Raw genomic sequence first — 19,544 nt, forward strand, 5'->3', positions numbered from 1 at the left:
CTTTCTATTTATTTCTTAGCTGTAGTTGAGATAGTTGAAGTTGCTAAATAGACTGCCTCCACATATGTGAACTATTTCTCTGTATTCATTGGTCATTTTTACAATGACCCATGTCATCAAGGAAAGGTTAAAATCTGTTCCTATTTCTCTGTTTAAAAAGGAAGGGAAACACAAAACTCATTTTAAAAACTAAGCTTTTAAAGTTGATATGTTTCAGTGCAGTTGATGAATAAAAATGTAACAAATAATAATAAAGTGAGATGTGAATAAAATAACAATAAAAATAGTGTTTTCCCAGTTGCACACACACCACACACCCTTCCCCCCCCCCCCATGTTAACTTCTTTCCAAGACAAATGGAAAACAGTGATGTAAAACTTGGAACTTCCTGACTATATAACATTCTGTACCTATACTGTGACCACCATAGGGCAGTTAGGTGACCCAGTAGACAGAGCCCTGGATCTAGAGTCAGGAAGATCTGAGTTCAAACACTTACTGTCTCTATGACCCTGGGCAAGTTACTTCACTTGTGTCTGCCTCTTTTTTCTTCATCTGTGTAATAGAAATAATACTACCAGGGTCATTGTGAGGATCAAATGAGATATTGCAAAGTACCAAGCACAGTGCCTGGCACGCAGTAGGGCACTTCAGAGATGCCTGCTTTCTCTCCATCAGCAGGATGGATCATGTGGCCCAACATTGACCTTAAGTCTGTTCTATTTTGATAATGGCATCATTTATTTTTTTCTGTTGTCACTGCCTGCTTCTGTTTTCCTGTATTTCTTTTTCCTTGATCTATACTTCATACATATCTTGTCATGTTTCTCATACTTCCTTCTGTGTCACCTCTTTGGCACACTAATGTTCCATTATATTCAATTACCACAACTTATTTAGTCATTCTCATGTACTTTGTCTCTATTATTTTTTTTGTTCCTACTCCTTAGGAATATCTTTTGATCAAACATTCAAACTAATTGACACATTTTTGAAAGTTTGGGTACCTGAGTGTTTCTGAAAATTCACAGCTCATTTCTTCCCAGTGTCATGTAAACAAAGCATCACTCTCTTAACATTGGGTTCTATCCAAAGCTTACCTCCTCTGATTTTAGCATTAGGCAAAGGAGACCAGCAGTAACTTCATCAGAACTCTTCTGTAGCCTTAGCCAGCTGTTGGGAAAACCAATATTTATGGCTTTAAGAACCAACTTTATTTCTTCCTACTTGGCAGCAGGATTGGACCAATATGTACATGCATATACATAGATACATAATACATCCATTTTTGTGTAGAATCACACATATAAAACTTTCTGAAGCCAGGTGTTTTCCCACTCAGTTCTTTTGTCCCTCATGTAGTCATCTTAAATCCTCTGTATATGTGGAACTGTTATATGAGAGGCAAAGTCTTCATTTAAAGAGTACGATGAAGGTGCCCAGATGCCTTAGATTCTGTATCTGGAGTAGTAAAACTTAGTATTTGTTCTATTTTGTACTGTGATGGTAGAGTAAGGGAACAGTATGTAGATCATCATCTACATTTTGGTTTACTGTGGACCATCTTGAGGTGTAACTATAAATTAGCCCTAGAACATTTCTTAGGCATGTTGTAGCTCTCTTTCAAAAACTACAAATGGTCATAAAGTGTTTCTGGAGGCGCTGCAATGTGCCTCACTCACAAGGGTGAAAGAACCGTGGGGTGAGCATACTTGGTAGGATGTCCACCCATTAAACATCATTACACTTTGCCCTTGTATTTTTTAGCAAAGTATGTGGATTCAAAGCTCCGTGCAGGTAACAAAGAAGCTACCGATGAAGAACTTGAGAAAATGTTGGACAAGATCATGATTATATTTCGTTTCATTTATGGTGAGTGATTCTGAACTGTGAGAACTTTATTTTTTCCTTTCATTTAAAACTCAACAGAAAAACTGTATTCTGGTGGGAATATTGAGTTGAGGCAGAGGGGATGTATCTTATTCCTATGGTTGAAATCATCAAGCTTAGAGTCGTCGTGGAGTTCCTTGTGCTTTGGTTTGAACCCTCTAAAAAGATTGTTGTTTGCAAGCCACTTGGACATAGCAAGAGGTTGTTGCCAAATATCGTCTAGGCAATGTTTGCTTTGGATCTTTATATTAATGTGCCTTATTCGTGGGAGGCATATTCTATTTAATATGCTAACCTGAATGCAGGCCTCACTCTCTAAATACAGCATTTATAAAACTTGAGGGTGGTCAGTAATGAAGGTTATTTTTTTAGCATATATCAATATTTTTTTCCCTTTTCACAACTCTTTTAGACCAATGTAATGTGTCTAGTGAAGTAACTGGACCTTTGAGCTTATAGGATTTAGTGCAAGAAGAAAGGGTCTTGGTTTTCATCCAGTCCACCTTCCTCTTACAGAAGACAAAGTGAGCCTTGGTCAAGGGAGAGAGAGCTGTTTCAGGGTCACCCATGAAGTAAATAGAAGTGCTAAGATTTGAGCTCTAATGCTAGACTTGAAATCCAATGTTTTTCCTGTTCTTTCAGAATAACTTCTGAATAATGTAGTTGTGATACATTGTGGTTATGATGTTCTTAGTGAAAGTTTTGTTAGGTTTTCTCATCACATGTTCTTATTTGTTTTGTTTTTAAATGTTCCAGGGAAAGATGTCTTTGAAGCCTTTTATAAGAAGGATTTAGCCAAGAGACTATTGGTTGGAAAGAGTGCATCGGTAGATGCTGAAAAATCAATGCTTTCCAAACTCAAGCATGGTATTATTTTCACTCTCTTAATATTCTTCCTAATATCTGCATGAGATTCCAGTGGGAAAATCCCAGTTGAACCTTTTTTATAATTTCAGTTTTGCACCTTTCTGTAAGTTGTCTGAATTTTCCTGTCATGTCTTAGTTTAATTTTAAAGTAATTTGGATTAGTGAAAAATTAAATGGAATGGGACAGAGTAACACTTCTGGCACTTTATCCCAATATAAGACAAGTACACACTTATATTTAGGACAGTATAAGAGGCAGAGATATTTTTCTGATTTTAAACTGTCCTACTTTATTTGATTGTCCAAATATGAGACATGGTCATTTTGGGATCAAAAAGTTGGACTTTGCAGAAATAGTTAGGGGTATTGGATTTGAATGTGTTTATCTTTTAACTTTAAGTCTAAGTCATGGATGTTTTATCTTAACACACCTTTTGAGATAGAAATTCTTCATTCTTAAAACCATTGTTATACATTCTGCATAAGTATAATTTTTTCCCCTAGAATGTGGAGCTGCGTTCACCAGCAAACTGGAGGGGATGTTCAAAGACATGGAACTATCAAAAGACATTATGGTTCAGTTCAAACAGGTACTTTCCATGGACCCTAGAGTAAATGTCATCTTCATTCTGTGTTCATTGCAGGGAGTGGGAGAAAACAGACTTGAGCCAGGAAGCATTTTAGACTTACTCTGCTCTAATCAGAAAAGGAAACAAATGAAGAGTGAAAGCCACTAGGCATACTTGGAGAATTTTTAAGATCATATCTAATTGGCCTGCCTTCAGGGGGGCTGGATAAGTCCTGCTGAAGGCCTGGGAAGGGTAGGAGAGGAGAGGAGTAGCTAAAACTGGGAACAGTGGTACATGATAGGCTTAGTTGGTTCTGTTGATGCTGTATCCAAATTTTATAATAATAGAATAACTTGAAACGTAAAAACATATTACAGCATACCATCTAAAATAGCTGTTTGTCAAATTGAAATGATCCCAAGTAAAGCCATGATTTATAATAAATACATATAGGGTAAAACATCTAATGAAGCTTGGTGGTTATAGGTGCTACTCCTCTTCTCTGGCATCATTACACTTCTTGGTCATTTGGGCTCCATTGCATGGGAAACCATCTATAGGATTCTACAATAATTGCATATAATTGTAAGGTCAGGGGTTGCTTGTAGTTGTATTTCTAAAGGATTTAATTAGAATTTCTTAAATGGACCACTACTGTGACAAAAATAGAAATGTGCTTTAAGACTGGATTTACACGGCTTTTTCTCATGAAATTTCATTGTCTATTGATCTTATAGTATATACAAAACCAAAATTTTCCTGGTAGCATCGAACTAACCGTGAATATCTTGACAATGGGTTATTGGCCAACCTATGTGCCTATGGAAGTTCATTTACCAGCTGAGGTAAGACATATTAGCTAGAATTTAAATGATATAAAGAGCACTTCAGAACACTTAGAACTTAGAACTAGTAGGGCCTTGGGGGTCATTTCGTCCAATCAGTCCATTCCTTTCATTTTATAGTGGAAGAAATTGAGGCCCAGAAGGGATCTGACCCCAATTCCTTTTTTTAACTCTAGTTCTAAGATTTCTTGTTTTTAATTCAAGATGCCAGCATTAAATGTGTGCTATATGCTCTCTTACTCTCATGTCAGTGTCTTTTTACTAAGCTCATTTCTTTGGAGGATGGCTAATGGGATTAGCTGTGTGTCCAGTACTTACTCACAGATTATTCCCTTCCTCCAGCAATGTCTTAAGGGTGTGTCATGGGTGTGGCTGGGTGAGAGTGGTCTATCACCATTGCTTGGAAAACATCTCAGATTCATGTCTTCCTAATGGTGTGTGGGTGTGTGTACGCACACACACACTTTCAGTTATATATTTAAAGGAATGGTAAAAAGCAGTATATGAAGACAGAATTTAATTCAAATTTTTTGTTTCATTTCTTTAGATGGTAAGACTTCAGGAGATTTTCAAGACTTTTTACTTGGGTAAACACAGTGGGAGGAAGCTTCAGTGGCAGTCAACACTAGGACATTGTGTACTAAAAGCAGAATTTAAAGAGGCAAGTGGATGCTTCCTAAGCTTGCTTTGATTCTTCCTCATGTCTAATTTAATTATTCTCCCTGTCAGGGTTGTTAAAAAATAATAATAAATCACTTTTCCTTTTTGTCCATTATCCAAAATACCTTCATGATAAGGCTAGAAGTTTTCACTGTATTTTTGTCTTTTTTTTTTTTTTTTGCTCTTCAGAGGGCCCTTCATAGAATGTGATCTGTAATAACTTGCTACAGAAATAAAAACATTGCCTCTGCCAGTTGGCACAAAACCTTTGTGAAGGGATGTAGGAGAGTTATGGAGGTAGGACAGAGTCTATACAACTTTTTAATGATGAGGGAGCTTTTCTCTTTGCCATTGCTCAGGCAGTAGACTGGAAGGTGAGAGGAACACAGCCCTTATCTGACTTCAAGTAATTTCCACAACTCTTCAGGTTGCCTAATCCACTTGTAATAAATACTTCCATTGACATTTGGTTCTGAGTTCATTCATTTTCTTTTGAATTGTAATGGGGATCCTTTCCCCTTCATGTGCCATATTGCTACTTCTGTTTTCTTATGTGATCTTGCTCTGAATCTTTAAACCCACCAAAAATAGACAGTGAAAAAATACCTATGCCAAAAATAATAATAGGAACAATTTAGTTCATTCTTACACATGAAAGAATTTATAATCATAAGAGGTTTTTGCCATTGGCATAGAGCAGTTTCATCTGTGTAGCAAATTCCCAGTGTGAAAACTCCTTCTACCATCACAGATCAACAACTGTGTAATGGAAGTTTTTCAAGAGGAGTTGCCTGAGGCATTGAAAAGTTAAAAGACTTGCTTGCTAGAGTCCCATTCCCAGTATATGTCAGAGGTGGGATTTGAACCCCAGTTCCCTTTAACAGTTCTTTATCTACTATGCTGTGCTGCCTCTCATAGTAATGTTTAACCATGTTCTTTATCCAACAGGGGAAAAAGGAACTCCAGGTCTCTCTTTTCCAAACACTGGTGCTGCTAATGTTTAATGAAAATGAAGAGTTCAGTTTAGAAGATATCAGGCATGCTACTGGAATAGGTGTGTATGAATTCATCATCTATCAGGTTAAATGCTCCCTACTTTACTACCTAGCTACCCTCAAGAGTTTGTAACTGAAAGACAGAGAGGAAATCACACAATGATTTCAAAACAATTACACATGATCCTGCCTCTTAAGCATAACAAATATCCTTTGATTGATTTGTGATCTCATCAGTGGTACACATGCCAATGTGCAGATAACAACATATCTAGCTTTTCTTATATTCCTGTCGGTGTACTTCCATAAACCCTTCACAGAAGTAAATGAAGTGTGATAGGCCTTCTTCTTGGTTCTTGAGTATGTCGTAGCTTTCAGTACAATAATCAGATAATCTGTTATTTCACCCTTTCTTGCTTGACTGGTCCACCTCCTTTTCCATTTGTTGGGGGTCCTTGATGTTGTATTTTACACTACTTTTCATGCAGGTCATTTGTATGAGTAGGCTGCAGGATAGTATGGTGTCTCTACTCTTAGTTCTTCTGAAACTGTCATGTTCCATGATTTAAAGAAGCCATATAACGTTAAGGGGACTAGGTTTGCTATTTTGATGGGCATTTGTAATAGGAAGTAGCCTAAAATCACAGAAAGTATTCCACATTTTCTCAAATTCCATCCTGCCTCTTCTTCTTATTCTTTTCAATTCAGAACCCTATTTTTTATTGTCTATCTGGAATTTATATCCAAAGTATGTCTACCAAGTTAGTCCAGACCACCCATCCAAATGCATGTTATTCTTTATTCACTTAGGGCTTTTTTGCATTGAGAGGGAAAAAATAAGTGGCCATGGCTATGGAGGCTTTACTATTTTCTGGGTAAGCAAAATGTCTTCTTCAGATAACATCTAGAGACCATAGCACTAGAGCAGATTCATCTTCCATTTGGATTTTACACAAGTCATCTTCTATGGCTTTGGTGAGAACCCCTTTGATAACAGAAATCTCCTGTGTTATACCTTTCAGTGTTGCTAATTAGTGGATTCCTGACCAACGTTATCTCTCTAGTTGCATCTGTCAAAGGATTTTGTATGATCTTAATATGTTTGGTGGGAAACTTGAAGGATGCATATGAAAGTGGGATCTTACGTTCTTTATACTATAGTTAAGTCTGTGGCCCTGAAGACATTGGCTGTTAAGAATTGTCCATGAAACATGTTTGTTCCCTTTGACCTTGTTTTCCTTAAAGATAACCTAGAGAGATGTCTAAGGATTATCCTCAAATGTATTCTAGTGATGGAAAAATAAGTTTGGGGCCTTGGGTTGCTGATTTCTCCTCTTTCTTGGAGGTAGTATAGAATTTGTATACATTCCCATTTTTATTTATCTATCTATCTATTTATTTATTTGTTTGTTTTTGTTGAAGCCCTTACCTTCCATCTTGGAATCAGTACTGTGTATTGGTTCCAAGGCAGAAGAGTGGTAAGGGCTAGGCAATGGGGGTCAAGTGACTTGCCCGGGGTCACACAGCTGGGAAGTGTCTGAGGCCAAATTGGAACCTAGGACCTCCCATCTTTAGGCCTAGCTCTCAATCCACTTAGCTACCCAGCTGCCCCCACACTTTCCCATTTTTCTGGAAGCAAGAGGTTACAAATTTGTTCCTCAAGTGCTTTTTGAGTTTTGTCATGGAGAGTTTGGATTTTTCCGCATGTATTTTCTCTACGTTTTTGGTTTGTCTCAACTTGATTTTATTGTGTGTCATTTCTGCTTTCTCACATAGCCTATTAAGTGCTAAAATGTTAGAATTCAAATGGCCTTTCACTGCCTATCATCAACAGTGAGAATAAATCAGTATAGAAAACACTGACTAATCTGTCCCAATTGGGAACTTTTTGTTGTATTCCTTTTCCTTTGGCTTATGAATGTTCTTGTGCTGATCTAGCTTAGCTCTTTGGGTTAACTATCTTCAGACTCTTTGCTTCCAACTGCTTCTTGTGGCTCATACAGCCATGCTATTTGTATTTTGTGATTTTCCTCCACCATGTTTGGCTCTCCAGTGTCAGTTGCCTAGAGTACTTTCTGGTCTCTTTTGGCCTTGTGACAATTATTTTGCATCATTTAAACTTCTCTAAATTTCACTCTCAGTAGTACTTTTGTCTCTTTCAGTCAGTAGCTTGTTTAAAAGCTTGTATTAGAACTGTTGTATGCAGTTTCTCCTCATCATTATCCTAATTCAGTGTTAATCCATCTTGCTTTGACACAACGGACACCTCCCAATGAATACCCAAATCATATCATATCTTCTCCCTTCAAGTTTATTCCCTGAAAACTTGTCAGAAAAGCCCCTTAATTAGTAGGGCAGTGACTCATACTACATGACACTCTCATCATTTGTTCATTGTGAAGAGAAGGAGAAAGATGTGCTTGAACTTTACTAGGATGATGCCTGCCTTGTCTTCTTATTCTTGTCACCTGTTAGTGTTGTCCTACAGGAGCTGGTCTATATTGGTAGAAGGCATTTTCTTCACTGGGTGGTCCTAAATAAAACATTGGCTTTATTTACATTGTGCTTGTTTGGGTGCTCTTTTCTCCATTCTCCATATGCTGATTTCTTCACAATTGTCATTGCTTATAGCACAGCAGCCATTCATAATATTCAGATACTGTAGTTTGTTCCCCTTTGGTTGGGTACATTTTTGTTTTTTAATTTTCCGTTAATTTTCACAAATAATTCTTTTATTGAATATTTTGGTATGTAAGGGTATTCTCTTGTTTTCAATCACTTCATTTGGGTATCATCTAATTTTGTCTTAATCTTTGAAGCAAATGATCAGTCTTGACTGTACACACAAGCTGATTATGAGTCCATATTAGTCACCATGTGTCCTCTCACTGTCAAGATAAGCTCCATTTCATTTTCTGTAATTGAAGGATCTTATGATATTCTTGGTCAAATCTCTGCTTTTTCATCCTCGTCATTGTCGTCTGTAAGTTGTAACTGTCTTCAAGGTACTATGAGGCTAGATGAGCCATGTCTAATCCAGCTGTGGCTCTGACCTGAGTATTTATTTGCTCCTCAAAGGCTATCCTTTTTTCTCTGCACCTGTCAAAGCAGGGGAGGATTTTGTTCCATCCAAGAGTTGGTTGGGGTACCTTTATGGCTAGTTTGCCTTTAGTGAGAAATAGTATTGGATGAGTAAATAATTAGGCAATGGAAAGTTCTGACTTGCTATGGTAAGCATTGGACATTTGAAGTGTCAACACTTTGAAACAAAAAAGATGGCAGATTTGTCTGGCAACAGTACACTGGATAGTATACAGGAGGAGAAGAGTAGAGGCAGAGAGAGACAACTTGGCAAAGATGCTCTTTCCAGGTCTAAGGTGATACAGGGCTATATTGCAGTGAACAGTTGTAGAACAAATGGAAAAGGGGCATTTTGAAGAAAGAAAGCTAAGGACAGATTGCAATAGGGGTTAAAAGAAGGAATAGGTTGAAATGAAACAGCTGGAGACAGAACTTGATCATACTGGGCAAAATTCCATTCAGGTGGCTACTTTGCACAAGGCGTTGAGCATGCATACAAAGACAATGAGAAACAATCTCTGTTCTTCAGGTGCTAATGTTCTGTATGTATAGGTGGCAGCAGTGGAGCCAGGAGAAGGAGATAAGGAGGATAGGGATGAGGGGATGACTGAAGGGATAGACTGACAGAGGACAGGGAGAGAGAGAGAGGATGGAATCAGGGGTAGAAGTAGAAAAGGCAGCTTTGACAAGAAGAGCCTCCTGCTTTTCAGAGCCTAGAATAGTGAGGAGGGAGTGGAAGAATGAGGACAGTGTTTCAAAGTGGAAAAGAGATGGATTAATTTTTTTTCTAATTAGATAAGAGTTCTTCTCCTAAGAAGAGGTTTGCAGTAGCCTTTTTCAATGAGAGGAAAAATAGAAAGATTACCTGGCATTTGTTAAGACTAGAAATGGTAAATCTATAGTGAACCCAGTCATCTGAGTTGTTATTTTCTCTGAGTAAGAGTCATGTAGGCAGATGGTGGGGCTAATCCAGGATTGGCTTTTGGCAAGGTGTGATTAGCAGTAGGATAAGGGGACAAGAGATTCAGAATTTCAGGACAGCATGTAGTTAAATAGTTTGACTTTGAGGTTAAGACTGCAGAGGGAAGAAAGCGAGGCTGGAGCAGTAGGGAGGGCTGGTATGACTAGTCATTACAGTAAGGAGGCAGAAAACAGGTTTAAGAGAAATGAATCCGATGCAAGAGACGACTGGTTAGCAAGTTGTATGCAGATGATTTCTCTTTGAAGTTAGGGCTTCAACTGTTGATATGATAGTCATCTGCACTGAGCTATTCACTGAAGTCACAAGAATGGGAAGACTAAGAACAGACCCTTTGTTGGCTAATGCCAAAGAGGACATCATTTGATAACATCCAAGAGCAATTGTAATAATCATAATTTATTTCTATAGTGCCTTAAAATTTAGGAACTGCTTTCCTTGCAACAGCCCTATGAGGTAAGTAGTGAGAGTGTTCTTACCCCTATTGTACAGATAAACCAAGTTTAAGCAATGTTTGCTTGGTCCTATAATATCTAATAAATGTCAGGGCCAGAATTGAAATTTAGCTCTTTCCTGATTCCATATTCAGGATTCTTTGCATGACACAAGACTAGTGGAGAGATGGGATCAGAGAATCAGATCGCAAATGTTTTGGTTGGAGATATGGGGGAACTCTGGGTGCAATATAGTGTACCCAGTAGATAGCGTTAGTATCTGGGGTGAATTTTCTTAACTAGTTTTTTGTTTTGTTTTGTTAACTTTGTTGCAAGGGAAGCCTAGGAGTTGGAGGTAGGGGGTATGTGAAGTGGAGCAAAAAGGCCTTAGAAACTCTATCCCACCCCTTTTTAAAAAAATTTCACATGCTTCTTTTGTATCTGTGAGTAAAGGACCGACATCTTAAACCATTGTTTCTTCTTCAGAGGATGGAGAATTAAGGAGAACACTGCAGTCATTAGCCTGTGGCAAAGCTAGAGTTCTGGCTAAAAATCCCAAGGGCAAAGATGTGGAAGATGGCGATAAATTTATTTGCAATGATGACTTCAGACACAAGCTCTTCAGGATAAAAATCAATCAGATTCAGATGAAAGAAACGGTATTTCCTTTTCTTCTCTTTGTAATCTCTCGTCTATCCCTGATATATTTAAGATTAATGTTCTTTCCCACTAATCTTACCAAATCTTGTCTTTATCTGTTAAGAGGGAGTAGTAGTGTGAGGAAGAATCTCTCAAGTTAGACACACTTCATTAATGGTCCTCCTTGCATACAAAGAAAGAGTTGTGATCACAACATTTTTTTTTTTAGTTTAGAATGCCAATTTTCTACTAATTTAAGATGTTTTTGGAATCAGACAAGCAGTGTCTCCTCTCCAAAGGGTTCCTTTCTGATATGGAAATTGTTATATATGGAACATCTGGAAATATCTTGCCTTCATTTTCTCCCAGAAACCTTGTACTACTAAGCCCAGGTTCTCTTTGTACAGTGTCTCAGAATCAAAATGGTATAAGTACTGACAACTCTTGGGCCTTCCACTATCTGGAATATCTACAGAGACTTTTTGCATGGATTAGGGTCTGAGGAGGGTATCTTCAGTGAGCTTTGGATTCATAACACAATGGTCAGAGATACAAACCATATACAGATGAATCAGTTAATTTCACCAGCCGAACCCTTAAGTCATAGCCAACTGAAGCCAGCCATCTCACAGACAAGTGCCATAGTCATACTCTGGGTATGTTAACACAAGTCCATTTCCACCACTAGAACTCAAAGGATGAGAACTAATCAGTTGCTCCTTCCTTTGGTAAAAGATGGCAACACTTGTCAAACAGCAGGGCCTTTTGTTCCCCCTTCATTTTGTTTGGCAAAGGATTTGGCATTGGTGAACCTGGTGTTTGAGTCCACCTTTTGACTCTTCCTCTCCAGGTCCTCTCCAAGCTTCCTATTCTGTCTTTCCAGTAAGGAGGTAGAACTTAATTTAGATTGATCTGCAGGTTCATTTCCCAGTCTCACCCCGTGACTCTGTGCTAGAATGTGTTCAAGTTTACAAAGGGCTTGCGTCATCGTAGCCTGAAGAGGAAGATGTAGATTGTGGAAATGCTCCCCTTTTTTCTCACTTTGCAGTTGCAGAGCCCAAGGTGGTTCTGAGAGCTTCAGTATCAAACTCTCAGCTAGCAGGGAAAGGGGCACTTGACTCCAGTCCACCAAACAAAGAGCTTGCCTCTTGCTTTCTAAAGTTTCCTTCAGAGAAGTCCTAGATGATTTAAAGAATGAGTCTGTCCTATCCATCAAATGTGAATGTTTGGTAGGCAGCCCTGAAACACTTGATTTTTGAAAGTAATTCTTCAACCCTTTTTTTTTTTACATGATCTTTTAGGTAGAGGAACAAGCAAGCACTACAGAAAGGGTCTTTCAGGACCGACAGTATCAAATCGATGCTGCAATTGTGAGAATTATGAAGATGAGAAAGGCCCTTGGTCATAATCTGCTGGTCTCAGAAGTGTATAACCAGTTGAAGTTCCCAGTGAAGGTGAGTGATTAGGCTCCTCTGAAGTTTCAAAGTGGGAGGAGGGGTGTTTGTTTGTTTTGCCACAGTCCATAAGTGGACATTTGACTTTAGGCCTTTTCTCTAATGTTACGGCAAAAAGGTTGATTTCTCATTAATTCTTTAGTTTGGGTTTTAGGTCCAAATGGCATTAGATAGTAGCACTCTTGATACGTAGAGATGTGGCAGGGAAAGAACATTTTTTAAAAAGCTATTTTAGGGAGGTATCTAGGTAGCTCAATGGTTATAGCACCAGGCCTGGAGTCTGGAGGACCTGAGTTCATATATGACCTCAGACACTTCCTAGTTTCCTAATTGTGTGACCCTGGGCAAATCACTTAATCTTGATTTTCTAGACCTTGCCGCTCTTCTATCTTGGAATCAAGATTTAGTATCAGTTCTAAGACAGAAGTTGAGATTTTTTTTTTTAAGCTCAATACCCACCCCCCCATGATATTTTCTAGAAAGTTTTCAGGTTGGTTCTTCTCATCTCTGGCTTCTTACAGGGTTAGATCATCTATGTATTTTCACTCTGCCACAGAAAAATCCAGAACATCAGCTCTCAACACCTGTATTGTAATGGTATTAGAATTTATACTGTCAGGGGGCAGCTAGGTGGCTCAGTGAATTGAGAAAGGTTATAGGAGATGATTAACTTTTCACTTTGCCAAAATCATCCTTTAATGGTCAGTTCCATTGGGGGCAGCTAAATGGCTCAGGGGATTGAGAGCCAGACCCAGAGGTCCTGGGTTCAAATTTGGCTTCAGACACTCACTATGTGATACTGGACAAGTCCCTTAACCCCCATTCCCTAGCCCTTTCCACTCTTCTGCCTTGGGACCAATCCATGGTATTGAATCTAAGATAAGGTTTCTCTAAAAATAAATAAATAAAGCATCTGGTCAGATGTTTTAAATGAATCATTGATCTTTTTAAAAATTCAACTCAGATTTTTTTAGGGTGGGGAAAAGAAATAGTTCTTACCTAAAGGGAAACATAATGATAATGTCAGACTATGTACAGGGAGTCAGGATCCTTGCCTTCCTGCAAGCCATATGAATGTAAAGAAAAGAAACTCTTCTGTCTCATGATGAGAGCTGACCAAAGGTGGAATGTACTTTTTGGGAGGCAACAAGTAGGTGATCGGAGGTTTTGGTTTTTTCAGAGATATTGGTTGAGCTGGTTGGCCCCCAAAGTCCTTTTGAGCTCTGACTTTCTGTGATTCTTTAAGAATGCTGAAAGAAATGTATATAATTAACTTGTAATGACACCATTCTAACTTTATATATTAATCCCTTTGTTGAACGCTCAGCTCTGAAATGTCCTTTCTAAATAGTATGAAGAATAGAAGGAGCAGAACAGTTCTGAATGATGCCAGGGCAGAGAAGGAACATAGCATTCCTACATAATGTAGGTCAAGGTACAGGAGTGATTAGAGGTGAGGCCACAGGCCTCACAGTGTGTCTCTGATACCTCCAGACACTTTTCTACTTTGATACCTCTGGTTTATTTGAAAATGAAGGAATTGGAATATTCCAGATATATCATGCCATTTCAGTGTCACCAAAGACATGGTTATGAATTTCCCTTCCTTTTTTACTTCTGATTATTAATTGGTATGTAGAGTTTAACAAGTCACTGTCACTCAGAGAGTAATGGTAGCTCAACTGCAACTGGGGGTTCTAAGGGGTCTAAGCAGTGATTGGTCCTCAGGCTTTTTGCTTTGCCTTCTTTTCCAGCCTGCTGATCTGAAGAAGAGAATAGAATCCTTAATCGACAGGGACTACATGGAAAGAGATAAAGAAAACCCAAACCAGTACAACTATATCGCCTAAAATGTGTGCTTTTCAGCACTTGGTATAGCATACCCAGTTGCCAGTGGATTAGCCTGTTGTTCCAATTAATTGACTTCTTTTCTACTATCTGACTGAACGAATGAAAGCCATTTCATGGAAAAGTATAGCAAAATGGACCTTCTCAGTAATTGATAAGCCCATTTAAAGAGCACGGTTTACATTTAAGAAGAATGCTGTTGAACTCTTTGCTTGCATGTTTAGTTGATGGCAACAAATTCTTAACAATTTGATCTTTCATGCTTTCACTTGATTTGGGTCTGTGAAGGGACCCTGTGGTTGATTGGGGGGAGGGGGGAGGAATGCGTGGATTCTTTTATGCACTATGACTAGGAGGCAATATGCAAGTTGTGTACAGGAGACTTTACCCAGGATGCTTATACTGCATGCAGACATGACATAGCGTACAGAATCCTGGAGGGATTTATCAGATAGAAAAACCACCCTGAGCTTTGGTTACTCTCTTAGGTTTTGTGCTTTCCCTTGAAAAGAAAACTTAAGTGGTCAAGTGTATTGACATTTGCTACATAATGTTCTACTTCACCAAAAGGATGTTTTAAAAACAAATCTTGCCCAGAAAAAGAAAAAAAAAACATCTTTTAAGTTTTAATAGGCTCTCATGAAACTATGAGTGACCTTTACCCTTCACCCAGCTGTGCTGACCCTCCTACCACAGTACAGGTCTCTTTTTTGGGCTAAGGTTTCTGAAAACATCCCAGATCTCCATTTGAAATCAAACTTATTTTTTCCATTTCTTATTCTAATTCCTGAAAAGTCATAGATAGAAAATCCATCAGAATCTGGGGATTTTTCAAGGAGGGGATGTGCTGGTTCTTCTCTGCCTCTTTGAATCACTAGCCATGTTAAGAGTTGACACACAGCCACAAGACAGAGATGCCACCTACTGTGCAAGAGAATGTCCCAGGCTATGATGACTGACTGACCACAGAAAAGGGGGTATCAAGAAATGATTGAGTTTCAAAATTGGGAGGAGTCTGGAGAATAAAAAGGCTGCTTTTCTCCCCCTATTCATCATACATGTTGGTGAGATTTATGCTCGAGCCTGGAATGCATTAAATCCACCTCACAGTGCAAGCAGGAAATAAGTGGCCTTTAAGAAATCCAAACTAGCAGAATATTTTGTAACATTGCACCCACGTCACCACCATTTTGAAGCCACGAGGAAGGAAAGATGTTGATCCTAACCTTCAGCCAAGTAGCCTTTGCTTTTTCTATTTGCCAATTACATTTCCTTATACCCTTCCTCTTTAGTGGCCTTCTGTAGCAAGCTCTAGGAAACATTCCTCTCATTGCACCTTTTCATGTGAGTGCGATTATCTAACAAAAAGTTGCATTTCCAAGCCTTTGGAACCTTCCTTTCTTAAGCAGCAGCTTTTCTAGGTCCTAAACCTTAGTTCCTTCTCTCCTTTCTTGCCCAATACTCAGCTGACAAGGAAATTGCTGCCAGGTGGCTCCACCCTCATCCCTCACTAAACTCTCTCCCAGATGGGCTTGGCCTTCCCAGGAGCCTTACCTACTGTTCAAATGGTAGGTAGAAATCGGCTCCCTCCACAGAGAGATTTCTTCCCCTACAAAACCATCCTTTTTTAACCAGAGGCTACATAATTGAAATGAGTGATTCCTCAGAAAACTATTATTAATTATATGAAGCATTATTATATGAAATTATGTGAACCTTTTTTTTAGAGCTGTTCTTTCTAAGTCAGGTAAGTTCCGGGTCACTGTTCTCCTCCCTCTGTCTCTTTATTTTTCTCCAATAAAAACTTTTTTTTAAAAAGTTGTTTCTGAAGAAGGGATCTTTAAAATTATCAAGTATTGGCTTTCATATCCCTACTTTAAAGAATTTTGTGATTTGCCACCACTAGCCTATTTAAAGAGGAAAACCTACATATATCCAAGTAGTACTTTTTGATCTTGCCACGTACCCATCTCAAATGAGAGTTGGAGCATTATGGGTAATCTGGCCAACAAACAAAGCATACCCTGGGAAAACCAGGCTAGGTCTCCAGAGGAGAGGGAGGAGACTTTTCTGTCCCTGTCCTTCTTGGGTCCTGTGTGTCTTGCCTGATTCTTCTGAAATTCCTGTAGCTTGGGCATCAGTCCTCTTCTTTTGTGAGCTCCTTTGGGAGATTCTCAAGCCAGGCTGTGATCATGCCAGTCTCAGGGCACCCAGGCCAGCTCCACAACTGACACATCTGTGTTAGCATCTAGCCATAGATTACAAAGAGAATACCTCTTGCATGCAATTCACAGCAGCCAAGTTCATAAGAAATTACATTTTATTCTATTTATCTGTAGCTTAAAGATTTTAAATATATATATAAATATATATGTGTATGTGTGGATACACATACACACATATATACACACACCCATAAACTTTGCCTTTCACTTTTTATTCAATTCCATTTTGGATAGTTTAAAAAAATGACCACTCTTGAATAACACATTTACAGAAATGTGATAAACATATTCTGTTCACTGGTTTACATGGATGTGCCAAAGCCCATCATTTATGAGAAAACAAGGCCGTAGCAAATGAGTACCCGCATACCTTGATGGAGTTTTCATTTGTGTTCTGCTGGTCCTTGTGAGATTCCTTTTTTGTTCAGTCCCTAGACTATCAACATTGTTTTTCCATTAAACTGCGGTTTCACTTGTCCATCCAGGAACATCGAATTGGACACTTGATTCATTGTTTGGTGTTTTTTTTGGATGTTTTAGTTCCAAGAGTACAGCAGCATTCCATCACAAATGTAATAGATTTTTGTAGAACAGCTCTTCACGAGTTGTGTCTGAAATATGTGTGTGGGGAGGGGGTGGAACAAAACTAACCTAGGAAGCCTTTCAGACATAGCTTGGCTGAGAGAATGCAACAGCGAGAGTGTGTATTCTTGGAGCACCGAGTCCACGATAGGCGGCTCGTGACTTGCTTTTCCCCATAAGCATACACGAAATCTTGGCAATGTTTCCGAACAGGTTCACCGTGGGTACCAAGGCTTTCCGAAGTTGGTAAATACTGTAAATACATGTCCTTTCAAAGAGTGCGTCTTTGGGTATTTTGTGTTCTTTATTAAAAAGTTTCGTGTTGATTAAGCCACTCGTATGTGTGTTTAAAATGTCTTTATTTTCTTCATCTCATATACTAGCCCTTCACCTCTGTGATAGGTAGTACCCATGGTCAGAAAACCTAAGGCAGACACTGAGGACCTCAAAGAGACACCATGGCCCGTGGAAAAGGAAAGAGAGTCAGGAAACTAGAGGTTCTACATTTACCAGCTACATACTGATAGGCAAGAAATTTCACCTCTTTGAGCCTCAGCTTCCCAATCTACAAAATGGGAATAATATTGGTACTGCTACTTTCCTACTGTTCAATTCAGGAAACACTTCTCAGAAAGGTCATGTGTGCCCCGGTTCTTTGTGATCCTTGAGTATACCCCAAATGAATCAGTCCCTGCCATCAGGGAACTTCCATTCTGTTGAATCTCTAGGAGAAAAGTATTTTGCAAACCTTTGAAACAGAGCAATGTAAAACTAGTGATTCTTTTTAAAATTTCCTTACCTTCTGCCTTAGAATCCATCCTAGGTATCACTTCCAAGGCAGAAGAGTGGTAAAGGCTAGGCAGTTGGGGTTAAGTGACTTGCCCAGGGTCACACAGCTGGGAAGTGTCTGAGGCCAGATTTGAACTAGACCTCTGTGTCTCCAGGCTTGGTTCTCCACTGAACCACCTAGCTGCCCCTGTAGTTACTCTCTCTAAGTAAAGAAAGTATCCAAGTACTTCAACTTCCTGGGTTTTGCTAAATAATCATACATGGATTAATAACTTTGAAAGATAATTCCTTTAACATAACTAGTAATCTAGCTGTGTTTCAGACTTTGTTGTGAATACCAAATCTGGGGGTTTCTTGGTAAAGTTGAACTCTTGAGGAAGAAACTTCCCTCCACCGGTGTAGATGGGCACCACTGCAACTTTGAAGCTGAAGAGAGTTGCCTGGGGACACAGGGAGAAAAAGTGATTTCCCTAGTAGGGGCAGGAGGCCAATAGATGTGACAGTAGTAGGTGTGTGGAGCAAGACCTGAAGATTGCCAGGCCAGGCATCCACAATGCCCTTCCTGGTTAACACTACAATAAAATGTCACAGTAGAGTTCACTACCTTTTAAACATTCCAAAGAACCAAAGCAGTGATAGGTTTTCTCAGGCTTCTATCTAAAAAGAGCAAGGATATGGGGCCTGGAAAGTTGGTATCTTAGAGGTTTATCTTTATCACTTTGAAGAACAGTAGGGTAGCAATGGGTTGCTCAGGATAGAAAGCTGGAAATAGGAGGTGCTAGCTTCAAATGTACCCTCAGACACTTAGTAGTTGCATGGCTCTGGGCAAGTCACTTAACCCCAAATGCCTAGCCCTTATCTCCTTCCTTAGAAATCTAATACAGATTATGTAAGGGGTAAATTTAGGGGTTTTTGACTAAAATATAAATTTAGTTGGACACCAGGGATTAATTCAAATCCCAATAAAAATACTCAAGCCAGCTTAGGAATTTTATAGTAATTTAATTAATATAGAGGGAAGAAATTAAGAAGAAGAGAGATGGAAAAGGGTATAAGATTTCTCCGGCCTAGTCTGAGCCAAGGGGAGTTCAGAGACCTTCCAGCCACGAGGCCTCCTCAGAGATGGGAGGCCTCCTAGGAGGATGGCGTTTTTAGGAAAGGTAAAGGAAAAAAAAAGGAATCGGCCTAAACTCCGAGAGAGCTCAGGGAAGACGCCTCACCTGACCCACGATATTAAGCTTCTCCCAGTTACTGTATCAAGGACACTCACTGCCAAACTCGGACAATAGCTGCAGCTACGCCAAGATGCCAACACACTGCCACCAGCCACCTCTCCTCCAAAAAAGAGGCCGGAGAGAGGAAGTGACGTGAAATACACATAGACCGTTTTTTATATCACTTCCTGCATCTCACATGTACCAATGGTAGCTTAAGCTTGACTTAAGACAGCTCAGGGGGGTCTATCAGTTTCTGATTTGTCATTTGCTAGCACATGTCTGTCATAGGCCATTCTTCTCAATACTTAATCCTTAAGTAGGGGTGTAGACATTCCTGTTTTGTTAGACTAAGCAGGGTAGAGTAAATCTAAAATTCACAATTATAAGATAAAAAGGTAAGGGGTTTTTTGTTTGCTTTTAAGAAAGAAAAGCAAGGGGCTGATGGAAGCTCATTTCCAATATCAAATACA

General features: G+C 39.1%; 1 protein-coding gene across 6 annotated transcripts in view; it reads left to right on the plus strand.

The window, feature by feature from the left end:
* The window catches only part of CUL4B (cullin 4B), a 165,629-nt gene extending 148,231 nt beyond the window's left edge, over positions 1-17,398 (plus strand). For all 6 annotated transcript variants that reach the window (XM_056808903.1, XM_007507146.3, XM_016426664.2 and 3 more), the window contains 9 exons: positions 1,768-1,872; positions 2,647-2,757; positions 3,262-3,347; positions 4,064-4,171; positions 4,719-4,832; positions 5,780-5,885; positions 10,807-10,979; positions 12,261-12,413; positions 14,168-17,398. In XM_056808903.1, the coding sequence (XP_056664881.1) occupies positions 1,768-1,872; positions 2,647-2,757; positions 3,262-3,347; positions 4,064-4,171; positions 4,719-4,832; positions 5,780-5,885; positions 10,807-10,979; positions 12,261-12,413; positions 14,168-14,263 (1,052 nt within the window). In that variant the 3' untranslated portion in view covers positions 14,264-17,398. The remainder of the gene's footprint in view (positions 1-1,767; positions 1,873-2,646; positions 2,758-3,261; positions 3,348-4,063; positions 4,172-4,718; positions 4,833-5,779; positions 5,886-10,806; positions 10,980-12,260; positions 12,414-14,167) is intronic.
* Positions 17,399-19,544: the final 2,146 nt, after the last annotated feature.

Source organism: Monodelphis domestica, chromosome X (assembly GCF_027887165.1).
Source record: "Monodelphis domestica isolate mMonDom1 chromosome X, mMonDom1.pri, whole genome shotgun sequence".
NCBI lineage: Eukaryota > Metazoa > Chordata > Mammalia > Didelphimorphia > Didelphidae > Monodelphis > Monodelphis domestica.